Source organism: Ostrinia nubilalis, chromosome 3, assembly GCF_963855985.1.
Source record: "Ostrinia nubilalis chromosome 3, ilOstNubi1.1, whole genome shotgun sequence".
NCBI classification, from domain to species: domain Eukaryota; kingdom Metazoa; phylum Arthropoda; class Insecta; order Lepidoptera; family Crambidae; genus Ostrinia; species Ostrinia nubilalis.
This window is the reverse complement of record NC_087090.1, coordinates 16,028,988-16,043,057: the sequence shown is the minus strand read 5'-3', so window position 1 is coordinate 16,043,057 and position 14,070 is coordinate 16,028,988. Positions and strand designations below refer to the sequence as shown.

The 14,070-nt window shown below is 42.5% G+C and overlaps 1 protein-coding gene across 1 annotated transcript in view; it reads right to left on the bottom strand.

The window, feature by feature from the left end:
* Positions 1 to 13,424, bottom strand: part of LOC135087592 (coiled-coil and C2 domain-containing protein 1-like) — a 31,617-nt gene extending 18,193 nt beyond the window's left edge. Inside the window, exons 1-11 of the mRNA XM_063982317.1 lie at positions 13,245 to 13,424; positions 12,482 to 12,695; positions 6,178 to 6,403; positions 5,482 to 5,646; positions 4,934 to 5,235; positions 4,068 to 4,286; positions 3,787 to 3,900; positions 3,392 to 3,481; positions 2,740 to 2,834; positions 1,169 to 1,349; positions 470 to 654 (exon numbers count right to left, since the gene is read on the bottom strand). Coding sequence (XP_063838387.1) covers positions 470 to 654; positions 1,169 to 1,349; positions 2,740 to 2,834; positions 3,392 to 3,481; positions 3,787 to 3,900; positions 4,068 to 4,286; positions 4,934 to 5,235; positions 5,482 to 5,646; positions 6,178 to 6,403; positions 12,482 to 12,695; positions 13,245 to 13,289 — 1,836 coding nt within the window. The 5' untranslated portion in view covers positions 13,290 to 13,424. The remainder of the gene's footprint in view (positions 1 to 469; positions 655 to 1,168; positions 1,350 to 2,739; positions 2,835 to 3,391; positions 3,482 to 3,786; positions 3,901 to 4,067; positions 4,287 to 4,933; positions 5,236 to 5,481; positions 5,647 to 6,177; positions 6,404 to 12,481; positions 12,696 to 13,244) is intronic.
* Positions 13,425 to 14,070: the final 646 nt, after the last annotated feature.

The following is a 14,070-nucleotide window of genomic DNA, read 5'->3' as shown; positions in this document are numbered from 1 at the left end:
GAGACAAACATTGGCAAGTGCTGAGAAGAAGCGCCGCAACAAACTCAGTCACCACTGTCTGCCGGTTTAATAAAAATAGAAAAAAGTAGGAAGTTACAATACACTCAGAAGCAATTTTAAGTTACTTACCACGCGTTACCGTTGATAAAAGGTGGCCTTAAGACTTTCATCTAGCACAGTCTTTCCCAAAGTGGGCGATAACGCCCCCTTGTGGGCGCTGCAGGCTTAAATGAGGGCGTTAAGAGACCCAGAAAAAAAAATCGGGACGTTGTTGTGTAGAGGCTTGGGAGGCGTCATCTACTAGGAAGACTCTTAGACATCGACTGAGCTCGACTCTTGACTACCAAATGGGGGCCGCTAAAAAATAATTTATTCTCAAAGTGGGCAGTAGACTAAATAAGTTTGTGAACCACTGATCTAGCACGAGATAGCGTGGTATATTAAAATTTGGTTATAGAATCATACTCACGCCGCCAGTGGGCAAAGGCGCGTACCCAGCCGGCGTGGGCAGCTCGTCCCCAGCGATGGGCTTCCCGGCGGCGTTGAGGCGGATCGCGTCTTGGTACTGCTTGATCACGCGGCCCAGGCGGCGAGCCTTGGACGAGTTGCCGTCTTCTTTCGCTTTTGCTTCTTGTTTGACGCGCATAGGGGTGCCTTGTCACCGTGACAGTATGTCTCTCCATAGACAAGAATAAGTACTCTGTTGTCTCTTTTTTTTTTTCTTTGTAAGTGTAGAAGAGAAAGACATACTGTCACGTTAACATAAAGTCACCCATACGCGTACCATAAGTAGTCATGACCATGTCCACCCTACGTCGCCGGCTTATCGTTGAATTTTGGGGCACGTTGTATAACTGAACTCACTACATTTGGGTCCATGAATTCCCATATCTGACAGAATACAGACTGTTTTATAGAGTGACCCATTCGTGGAGCATCTCATTTTTTTTTTGCCCTACCAGCGCTTCGAGACAAACATTTGGCAAGTGCTGAGAAGAAGCGCCGCAACAAACTCAGTCACCACTGTCTGCCGGTTTAATAAAAACTGAAAAAAGTAGGAAGTTACAATACACTCAGAAGCAATTTTAAGTTACTTACCACGCGTTCCCGTTGATAGAAGGTGGCCTTAAGACTCTCATCTAGCGTGGCAGTTTTAAATTTGGTTATAGAATCATACTCACGCCGCCAGTGGGCAAGGGCGCGTACCCAGCCGGCGTGGGCAGCTCGTCCCCAGCGATGGGCTTCCCGGCGGCGTTGAGGCGGATCGCGTCTTGGTACTGCTTGATCACGCGGCCCAGGCGGCGGGCTTTGGATGAGTTGCCGTCTTCTTTCGCTTTCGCTTCTTGTTGCTAGAAGAAATAACTGGTTTATGTAATGAAGCTTTTATTTATACTTATAATAAATCTGTAGCGAGGTCAATTCTGTACATGAAATATATTTTCAAAATAACTATCAGGGGGTGATTAGTGATCGATACTGATGCCAAAAATACAATCAGTAAATTTTTTCTGTCTGTATGTTCCTTATAGAAACAAAAACTACTCGACGGATTTTAACGAAACTTGGTACAATTATTTTTCGTACTCCTGGGCAGGTTATAGTATACTTAGGAATTCCCACGGGAACGGGAATTAGCAGGAAAATCCTTTTATATGAAAAATCTAAACCGCTTAAGTTAGACGCTTGAAATTTGGCATCCAGGTATCTTATTAAACTTAAAGCTTAGTTACAACAGGATATTGCAAAATTCCCACGGGAGTAGGAGTTAGCGGGAAAAAACATTTGTATGAAAAAATCTAAACCGCGTAAGATAGATGAAGGGGGTAAAACCGGATCCACGCGTACGAAGTCGCGGGCGGCCGCTAGTTTTGTTAATAAATGTCTGATCTTTATTTTCTTGCTTTATGTAGTGCACAGTAAAATGTTTATCTAATTTTAATTTACAAAAATCATCTGACCAGTAGCCTTATTCACGTAACAAAACTAAATGACCCTTACGGATACGGATTTAGATCTGTTTTTCAATGGGACGACTTCTGAACTTCAGCGAGATCTTGACTGTCAAAATACGTGAATAATGCCCGTTTTCACCATCAATCCCCAATTTTAAGGTGACCCCTATGGTAACACATAACAGGAATTTTGTTCTCATAAGGGTCACTTAAAAATTAGGGATTGATGGTGAAAACGGGCATTTGGCTACTGGCTTTACAGGTGATAATCGCGCTCTTTAGCGGTCCTTGAGAAGGCTTACATCGAGCAGTGAAATGCTATCGACTGATATAAATAAAAATATCTAAGTTTTAATGGCTAAAAAACGAATGTTCCGTGGTTTTTGTTTTTTGTTGTTAGGTTGTTACTTTTGTTTTTGTTTTAAAAGTGCGTCGTGTTGTAATGTCCGGTGTCCCTTCTTTGCTCACCCCTTTTAAGAGATTTCGAACTCGAGTCGATGTCTCTCCGAAGGGATGCGCGAAACCACAACAAGGGCTCTCGCGGAAGACCAGCTTTTTGACATGCCCTTACGAGCATGTCAGGATAAATGCTGAGCTCGGAGATATTGACACAGTGGCCCACTATTTTCTATATTCGGTTTGTGTTGTTATTGGATATAATTTGTGCTTACTGTGTTAATAAAGTCTATTTCTTTCTTCTTTCTAATGTCCCAGTATTGGTTGGGGTCAATATAGCACATACGAAAGAAGAAGGGCTAAAATAGCATAAAAGAAACCTGTTGGTTACCTGGAAAGCGGCCAATCTCTGCCTCAATGCTTCATCGACTGTGGATGCAGTAATGAGACCGTCACTATCGGTGGTTGGCGGCGCGGGCGCTGGTTCTGTAAATTATTTAATTATTATTGTTCTTGTTGGCTGTTTGAACCTTCGAGTCAAACTTTATATGGTCATCTAAGGTCAGAAACGTGATTAGTAGATTGTCAGTCAATCAGGGTGACAAAGTTCCAGTGAACCAAACTGCAATAACATTGATACCTGAACATAGGCCTCCCCAAATCATTTTCATATTGTCCAGTTGATAGCAGTGGCGGCGTAGCATGGGTTGGCACCCGGGGCGATCACCCCCCTCCCCCCCGTCATAAGTCCTAAGGCACCCTCTGGTACCCCCCAGGATTTTGGTGTTACCTACCGATTCGAAGATTGAAAGACAATCGCAACCCCCCCCCCCCCCCCCCCCCGTATCATGACATACACCGCAGATTTGCCATGCAACTAATCTGCGCGACTTGTGTCACCCCCTGATGCTTGGCACCCGGGGCAAACCCCCGACGGCTGGCTTTATCATCTGCGGCGTGGGCAGTTCGTTGAGGTCCATGTCCTGGCCTGCTTTGTACCCAGTACGAGGTCAAACTGCTTGACTACCCTCAGGAACTCTTACCTTCAGACGTCTGGACCTGGCTCTCCTCCTTCTGGCCCTTGACAGCTGCCTCTTTCATTTGCGGCGTGTGCAGCTCGTTGTTCGCGTCCACTATGACGTCATAACTGCTTGACCCTCAGGAACTCTTACCTTCAGAAGTCTGGACCTGGCTCTCCTCCTTCTGGCTCCTGACAGCAATGATTTCCATATTGACCAATTGATAGTGGCCTGCATCCGACGTCTTTGTGCTACCTTTAGGACATCATCTGTCCACTTTGTGGGTGGAAATCCAACACTGCGCTTTCCTATGTGACCTCTACTCCAGAACCTTACTGCCCCACCAGCCGAGTTTTGCCTACTATATGCCCTGACCATTGCCACTTTAGCTAGTTAATCCTACTCATCAGACCTCTTACCTTCAGACGTCTGGACCTGGCTCTCTTCCTTCTGGCCCCTGACGGCTGGCTTTATTATCTGCGGCGTGGGCAGTTCGTTGAGGTCCATCTCCTGGCCTGCTTTGTACGCGTCCACTACGAGGTCAAACTGCTTGACTACCCTCAGGAACCCTTACCTTCAGACGTCTGGACCTGAATCTCCTCCTTCTGGCCCCTGACAGCAGTTCGTTGAGGTCCATCTTCTGGCCTGCTTTGTACCCAGTACGAGGTCAAACTGCTTGACTACCCTCAGGAACTCTTACCTTCAGACGTCTGGACCTGGCTCTCTTCCTTCTGGCCTTTGACAGCTGCCTCTATCATCTGTGGCGTGGGCAGTTCGTTGAGGTCCATCTCCTGGCCTGCTTTGTACGCGTCCACTACGAGGTCAAACTGTTTGACCACTTTGAGGAATTCCAACGCGAGGGTTTTGTCACCAGCTCGCTTGGCGGAGAGCGCTGCGAGTTTGAACTCTTCTTTGCGTTCTGGAAATAGGGAGTTTGTGTTATGTTAAAACACTAATCCTAAGCGCAGACCACCGACTTTTTGTTGGCCGATAGTATGAAAGTGCGCACATTACACCAAATTGGTATCGACCGGTTCTTCATACAAAATAAAATCGGGTCCATCTCTATCGGCCAACTAAAAGTCGGAGGCTAAACGATCTTATGTTATAAGGCTCTTATTATGCCTCGTATTTTACGTAAGCGACAATTTTTTATGGTACTTGTTGCTGGAAATAGGCTTGAATGTAAAAGAACAAACAATATCAATATGGCGTTAGCAAGTTAGTAATATTGCCTAGTTGTGTTTAAGAAAACACTTTTCTCACTGCAACATTAACATAATAATTATTTATAAGATGTCAATCAAATAGACTGACATCAGACATATTTTTTTATCATTAAATGTTTATGTTTACTTACATTCAATGCATAAAATGAATTTCGTCATTTTAGTTATAAGGCAGCTAAAATATCATGGCAGACAAGTCATACAACTGGATCGAGATAGACATTATTATAATAGGGTTGTTTTAAGGTCATCAAATCTTAATATCTTGCGATAAGGCTCAAATTTTTTATAGCCTGACAACATTTCCATTTCTTAAAAAACTCATAAAATTACTTACTCAAAATAACATTCAATCCTTCCTGTTTCTCAGGGTCCACCTCTTCGACATTAGGCGGCGGCGGTGGCGGATGAGACGGCTCCGGCAAACTCGGGGGTTCCTCGGGCTCCGGCGCAGACGGCTCCGGGTCCATAGACACCGGCTCCGGTTCCATTGCCACTGGTTCCGGGTCTATAGGGGCTTCTGGTGGAGGTGCCGGCTTCCCGATACTGGCTGGCGGGGGGATATCCTCATCCTTGACAGGGCGACCAGCTTTGGCTTGTTTTAGTAAGTCGTTTAGCGTTTTTAGACCGCGACCGAATCTGTGGAATAAAAATAATTGATTTAAGACTTTGTTTCAACATTATCAATGTGGTAATTGACACTGCTAGACGACAAACTTTTGCTGGTGCCACCTGTTAATATTCAATGAAAGCCAAAAAGCAAAAAGGCATTGAAAAAACTTCCTAGCCATAGTATAGTTTGAGATCCTGTCTTGCAGGAGACTAAGACAAATTGTCCACTTGGGAATGTCACAATAAAAGACAACATTGTCTCCTAAAACAAACCTCCTAGCCTTACTGCTCTCTCCGCTCTCCTTAGCAGCTTTCTCAGCCATAGCATAGTTTGAGATCCTGTCTTGCAGCAGGCTTATGGTGCTGCTCTGTCCACTTGTAGGGGCCCCAAGCGGAGGGAGGCAGGTAAATATCACAATAAAAGACAAAATTAACACACTGAAACTAACCTCCTAGCCTTACTGCTCTCTCTGCTCTCCTTAGCAGCCTTTTCAGCCATAGCATAGTTTGAGATCCTGTCTTGCAGCAGGCTTATGGTACTGCTCTGTCCACTTGGGGCCCCAGGCGGAGGGAGAGAGGTAAATATCACAATAAAAGACAACATTATCTAATAAAACAAACCTCCTAGCCTTACTGCTCTCTCCGCTCTCCTTAGCAGCTTTCTCAGCCATAGCATAGTTTGAGATCCTGTCTTGCAGCAGGCTTATGGTGCTGCTCTGTCCACTTGTAGGGGCCCCAAGCGGAGGGAGGCAGGTAAATATCACAATAAAAGACAAAATTAACACACTGAAACTAACCTCCTAGCCTTACTGCTCTCTCCGCTCTCCTTAGCAGCCTTTTCAGCCATAGCATAGTTTGAGATCCTGTCTTGCAGCAGGCTTATGGTACTGCTCTGTCCACTTGGGGCCCCAGGCGGAGGGAGAGAGGTAAATATCACAATAAAAGACAACATTATCTAATAAAACAAACCTCCTAGCCTTACTGCTCTCTCCACTCTCCTTAGCAGCTTTCTCAGCCATAGCATAGTTTGAGATCCTGTCTTGCAGCAGGCTTATGGTGCTACTCTGTCCACTTGTAGGGGCCCCGGGCGGAGGGGGGGCGGGGCGCGCCGCCCGCGGCGGGGGCGGGGGCGCCTCGTCGTCGTCTATGGCCAGTTCTTTAAGTTCACTGAGGAGGTCTGGGTCATCTTCATCACCTATTGAGGAAAGAGTTGTGTTGTTAATAAAGCCAGTAATATCTGGGGTAAGTTACTGTGGCCCTTGACATTAATTAGGGGGCCCTTCTCCTCAAAAGAGGTATGCGGAAAAACTATAAAACTTATATGGACAACTTAATTTACAGTTAATTTTTCAGATAGATTCATGAATCTGGAGGACAAAGAGGATGTTTTGAGAATATCATGTTGTCATTATTTTGTTACATAATTTAATATTATGTTACAGGAAAACCACTATAGGAAATTAATGTTAATTTGACTGTTATCACCATGAAAGTAAATTAAGTACATTATTTCAGATATGGTCCAGTTTGCACATTAGGCAACAAGGTTGATAACAAGAACTACACATAATTAAATAGTGTCCTTAATAAACAAAACACTGATGATTCCAATTATAAAGATCTAGAAGAATAGTGTGCTAATTGAATATTGTATTTGTGACGCGCCCCAGGACGCATCGACAGCCCTAGCACCGAGCGCGGAGATTTTGACAACCCTACGGCTGCGCGGCCGCACGCCGCACGGACCGAGCTAATATAAGAGACGGCGGCGACCGCGGGCGCCTAGCATTCGCTCGGGAGCCATCGCAACAGCCAGACGATCGCGCGCGCGTCTACGGTTAATTGCGCAAGAGTCCCTAGCGAATAGCTGCCCTCATTGTTCCCACTAACTTGGCTTGACTCGATACCTCGTTTACCTCCGCGGAGCCATAAAGCTTCGTGTTGCTGTTGAAACGTTCTATCGTTGATAGCTGCCTATTCTCGTCCTTACCGAGTAGTGCATGTGATACTCATCCCGAACCCGCGGTAGCGATCCTGCTGCCACCCTTCCTGAACTTCACACCCCCTCGCCCCGTAGATCCAACGCCTTTCCCCTGTGGTCGCGCTCACTATTGAGGCTTCGGTCCCTGGCTCGAGCTAATTGGACCACATCCTACCCCCCTAGTTATAAGTATCCAAACTAACACTCGCTAAACCTCGCACAGGGCGCCGCCCCTCTCGCGGATACGTAAACTAGTTTCGGGACGCGAACCGGGCGCGTCGTCATTCCTCTCGTTGTAATTGGTAAATTGTGATATAACTTGTAAAGTACTTGTAAACTTGCTCATTATTAAATAATAGTAATTTAGAGTCAGTGAAACTAGAATAAGTAAACTATTGTGGAACCTGAATTATAAGTGCCATTGTGTTATTGATTGTGCGTTTCCTTGGTCGAACATCCCTGTAGGCATCCTAGATAGGTACACATCCCTCATCGCAGAAGGCGAACTGGGACTTAGTACTAAACAGCGGGGTGTCAGACTGAGCTAGCTAAGACGCCCCGTTGCAATGGCGCCCAACTAAATAACCCACGGAACCTACAGGGATCACCAGATCGCTAGAGAAGCGAAAGACCACAAGGAAAGCAAAACTTCGCACCAAATTGATAATCACACATGTCAGAACCGACATCTTGGATATACAAACTGAAGAAGACAGAACTTGAGAACGAGTGCAAAAGAAGAAATATAAAAACGGAGAACAGAACCGTACAAGAACTGAGACAGAACCTCACAGAAGTACTCAGAACCAAGCAGTCCCGTCAACCCGTCCAGTCCGCCAGTAAATCCTCCGAAGAACAGTCTAACAGTGAGTCAGAAACTGATTTTGAAGACACAGAGATGCAGCAAGAACCAAACATGTCGTACACCGTAGATCAGACTGAAAGCATAACGGCCAGATGGAACCTAAGTTTTGACACATACAACGACCCAGTGGAGTTCCTAGAGCAACTGGACGAACTCATGTCATCGGGCGAGGTCAAGCCAGATAAAGTGCTCAAAGTGCTACCCAGATTCCTGAAAGGTAAAGCTGTGCTGTGGTATAGAAATAATAAAAACTCGTTCACTACATGGAACGAATTCATAGAACTCTTCACATTGACATTTGTGAGCCGTGACAGTGACCTGTTAGCTAAAATAGTGAATTATAGGCAACATCACCGCCAAAAATTCACAGACTACCTCATTGAAATACAAACACTCATGCGCAGATACGCGAAAATGTCAAAGGAAGAAGAAATAAATAGAATCTACGAAAACATGAACGCAAAATACAAGTACTACATCAAGAAATCAGAAGTCGACTCGATAAGCAAATTAATTCAACTGGCAAACGACTATGAAAATGTCACAGCAGACCGTCAAACTAGCTTCACAGAACGAGAACCACGAAATAACTACCACGAAACAAGCCCAAATCAAGTACAGAAGGAGACGACATCATACATACACAATTACAACACAAATACTTGCTGCTGGAGCTGTGGAAAACAAGGACACTCCATGAAAGATTGCAGAAGCAAAAAGGTACTATTTTGTAACGGTTGTGGCAAGATCGGCAAAATGAGTAAACAGTGTTGTAAGAAAACAAGTGAGTACACACAGTCCATGACAATAAACACAAGTCCGCGAATTAAAGATAACCGTCCATTCGTAGATGTATCGATACTAGGCGAAAAATATCAAGCACTCGTAGACACCGGCGCCACAAGATCATACATCAACGACCAAGTGTACAATAGATTCGTGAAAAGAAACTTGAAACCGAAAACAGTAAGCATAACAGCTAGCATGACAGATGGGCATACAACTCGAATAAAAGAAGAACTCGACTTGCAAATAAATATAAAAGGCAAATCAATTAACCACCAAGTGTTATATCATCCACAAATCACGAGTATACTGATCGGCATGGACATATTAAATAGAATAGGAGCCAAAATAGAATGGCCCAAAGATAGTACCAAGCAAGGGGAACAAGTGGGAACAACGTCAAGAAAAACTACAGAAGCCAACATCGTACCTACATACGAAATGGCCGAAACACCGACAAGTAAGAAAAAACACAAGATCAAACTCGCACACGAAAAACCAATCAAGAAAAAAGACTATTCACGGAACCCTAAAAGTCAAGAAGTAATAAATAAACACGTAACACACTTAAAACAAGAAACAAAAGAAGACTGGATACAAAAGAAAATTCAAGAAATACAAAAAATCGGAAACAAGGACTATAAAATGTCAAACAGCAAATTATACAGGAAAATAATAAATCACGCATACGGACCAAGAACAAAAACATCATCAGACTGGAAACTATGCATAAACAACAATAAAAAAGACCAGATCCTGAAAGAAAACCACGATACATCAACCGCAGGCCATCTAGGAACAGCAAAAACACTGAACAAAATATCACAGAGATATTATTGGCCCGCTATGTACAGAGATGTGTCAACGTACGTCAAGAACTGCAAAACCTGCCAAGTTAACAACGCACGCAAACCCTGGAGCGCAGTGTCTACAGACCCGTGTAGACCACCACCCAGATCATCGAACCGGTCCACAGACTGGACCGAAATCCTCGATGTCGACACCGTCGACCACCCACAAGACCTGGACTGGCGCGAGTCCGGCCCTGGAGAGGAGCCGACCCGAGCCGAGGACCAGACCAGGAGGCGGCCGGGGAGAAAGAAGAGGCGCGGCATGACGAGGCGAGCACCGCCAAATCCAGATCCAGCTGAACAAGGCCAGTAACTTTTACTCGTAGCTTAACTTTATACCTAAGTCAGGTTTCCAATGGATAGATAAAAAGTACATAGTAAATGTCTAATCAGTTCTCGTTAAAGTAAATTCATCAATATTAAAAACAAGTGAATAATGTAAAAGTATTAATTAACATTACATAGTAACCCTGTATGATCTAGATCATTCAGTTCTTGAATTTAATCTCGCTAAATATCACATACCAATAACCTATAAGTATTAATTATCATTAGATAATAACCCTGTATAATGTAAATCGTTCAATTGTTCTATTTAATCTCGTTAAATAACTATTGACGCAAACCTCATTGTTAATTACTCGTAACTCACAACCTAAACTCACATAAATAACAAACCGGTTTGCTACGCGTCAATAGTACTACCAGTTTCTCGATAACTTTTAAATACTCGTAGTAAACAAACATCGTAAGAACGATTCACCGAGCGAACTCATTTGCATATTATCAGTGAAACGCATTTTTTCTATTCGCCACGGCGGCCGGCACTCGCTCGCTAGATGATTCATAACTAGATTTTACCTGCCTAATGTTTGCGCGCCGCGCCAAGCTGCATTCCATTTACATTAGGAAATATTGTTTATTGTAACTAAAACTTAACCCCTTAACTATTAATAATTGTAGAAATTATTAACATTAATCAGATGCCTATTCTGAATATGCTAATTTAAATAATTAAACTAGTAAACTAGAAATAATAATAACAAGTGCCATGCATACTATTTTTGTATTAAATAAATATTTCAAGTAATAATTGAATACTCGTAATAACAAAGTAAACAACTCGTTTAATTAGTTCATTGGTTAATTGTAAACAAAAGATCAAAGTTTCTTATCGGTATCTTAATAACATTGTTTCAAAACTAAGTTAGCTAAAATTAGCGTTTAATTAGTTCATTGTAAGCAAAAAAATTAAAGGTATTTTAATAACATTGTTTCAAAACTAAGTTAACTAAAATTAGCGGTTAATTAGTTCATTGTAAGCAAAAAAAAAATTAAAGGTATCTTAATAATATTGTTTCAAAACTGAGTTAGCTAAAATTAGCGCCTAATTAGTTCATTGTAAGCAAAAAAAAATTAAGGGTACCTTAATAACATTGTTTCAAGACCAAGTTTAGTTAGCTAATACGGTTATAAGTAAATAAATGTACTGTCATGTTTTAAATAGGGAGTTATTATTGGGCTAATGATCAAGTACAAGTTCAGTCATGTTTTACATTTTAATTTATACTCGTTATGAAATTACCCAAAAATAACTTATTATTGACATGAATTTTAGTTGTTCTTAAAGAACCTTTATGTACCAGACTTGTGATTTTTCCAGGTAAAAATCTCCAAAACAAGGGAGGATGTGACGCGCCCCAGGACGCATCGACAGCCCTAGCACCGAGCGCGGAGATTTTGACAACCCTACGGCTGCGCGGCCGCACGCCGCACGGACCGAGCTAATATAAGAGACGGCGGCGACCGCGGGCGCCTAGCATTCGCTCGGGAGCCATCGCAACAGCCAGACGATCGCGCGCGCGTCTACGGTTAATTGCGCAAGAGTCCCTAGCGAATAGCTGCCCTCATTGTTCCCACTAACTTGGCTTGACTCGATACCTCGTTTACCTCCGCGGAGCCATAAAGCTTCGTGTTGCTGTTGAAACGTTCTATCGTTGATAGCTGCCTATTCTCGTCCTTACCGAGTAGTGCATGTGATACTCATCCCGAACCCGCGGTAGCGATCCTGCTGCCACCCTTCCTGAACTTCACACCCCCTCGCCCCGTAGATCCAACGCCTTTCCCCTGTGGTCGCGCTCACTATTGAGGCTTCGGTCCCTGGCTCGAGCTAATTGGACCACATCCTACCCCCCTAGTTATAAGTATCCAAACTAACACTCGCTAAACCTCGCACAGGGCGCCGCCCCTCTCGCGGATACGTAAACTAGTTTCGGGACGCGAACCGGGCGCGTCGTCATTCCTCTCGTTGTAATTGGTAAATTGTGATATAACTTGTAAAGTACTTGTAAACTTGCTCATTATTAAATAATAGTAATTTAGAGTCAGTGAAACTAGAATAAGTAAACTATTGTGGAACCTGAATTATAAGTGCCATTGTGTTATTGATTGTGCGTTTCCTTGGTCGAACATCCCTGTAGGCATCCTAGATAGGTACACATCCCTCATCGCAGAAGGCGAACTGGGACTTAGTACTAAACAGCGGGGTGTCAGACTGAGCTAGCTAAGACGCCCCGTTGCATATTTAATAAAAGTGCAACTGATAAATTATTTGCATTATGTCCAAACATTTGTCTTTGCTTTCTAACATCAATTGATGACAGATCACTCTCTTGGCATTGCCCACCATTACCCATGCTATTGGGTACGGGTAGTACCCAACGATTTTCAGTTGACTCATATGTTTTGGCGCGCTTTTAGGAGCTGACCGATTATCCAAGATCATCTTACCAGTATCCTCCTCATCAGATGGAATATCCTTCAAGCTAGCAGCAATCATGGCGTCTAGATTGGCTGAGGCGACCGGAGCAGGCTTCCTGGGCCGGTGGCGTTTGGGTCCACCTCCGCTAATTGCTGCCAGCTCTGCTTCCAAGTCCACGTCATCGTCAGAGAGATCCATTGGCTCGTCACCATCGTCATCTATATCTACGTCTAGTAGACCAAACTGGAATAGTAATGATAAAAATATTTCAATTACATTACAATATCATGAGAAAATTAAAAACAATTTTTTTTTAATGTTTTCTTTAAACAGTCCACAGACTGTTTAACTATTTTTGCAATCAAAATGTTGAAAAACAAACATGAATCATTTTGGTAATATAACATAGATAGAGATAAAAACTACCTATCTCTAATATTTGTTATTTCTCTGATAAGTACAGTAGTAAATGTAATAAATACACTATTGTTAGTTGACCTAGGAGACTACAATGCGTTTTTTTGTTAGAACTAGGTTCCCACAGTTCAACGGATATATCGATTGTTTCCTTGCAGAACAAACTAAGGAGATCTAATTGGCAAAACAAGTACAATGACCTATTGTTTACAGACTGATTAACAACTTAAAAATCAAGCTACAACTTCATGAACTCTAGCTCCATTCACCTCATGCTCATCTTCTATAAATAAACCACATCACACATTATTCCATTAGTCGTAGAAATATCATGATAAAGGATCCGAAGGACAAACAAATCTTTTCATGACTCACCTGCGACAAGTTGGTTTTTTTACCGGAACTGGGCTTTTTAAACATTTTGGTAGATGACGTAAGTTAAAACCAAACAACGCTTTAATGAAAACCAACTGAAATTGATTTCTACTAATGCTTTCGTTTCTTTTTTTCAACTTTTTGTAAGAAAAATAGACTGCACTCAGCAGCTGCTCAATGACATTTGATTTTTTTTTTTTTTGGTTCCATTCGTTCCTTCTGGAACAGGCTAAGGTCAAAGACCATGCTGCCTAGTCATCAGTAATCTTCTTGATTTTTTCATTTCCAGGGTAGCTTCATTTTTATAGTATGCTTCGTATGCTTCTTCCTCCTTCTTCAGGTAGAATCCCCCAATCTTATGGGAATATCCACAGTCTCAATGACATTTGAGAAAAGTTCATTGCTGTCACTTTTGACAGCTTGGGGCATGAAAAAACAAAAAATGTCCAAAATGATAGCTCGTAAAAACTTCAGATAAAAAATATCTCAAAAATCTTATTAGAAAATATGATTCAATTTTATTTTCTTACAGAATTTAATTACTTCTATATTTTTTTTTACATCAGTACCTAATTAACATTACTCATTTCCAAACCCGTAAGAAAAAGTTAATAAAGAGTTGCCAGATGTCTGCAAAAACTACTATTGATCGCAAATAGTGGTAGAAATTGAAGAAGAAATATTTAAAAATTAGTACGATTTCTTGAATGGTTGATGAAATGGAGTTATTGAAATGATTTGAAGAAATATCCTTTGTTAACTGAAGTACCAAGTGGGCCCTAAAACTAGTCTGAGAATATTTTTTTCTTCACAAAATATATTTACG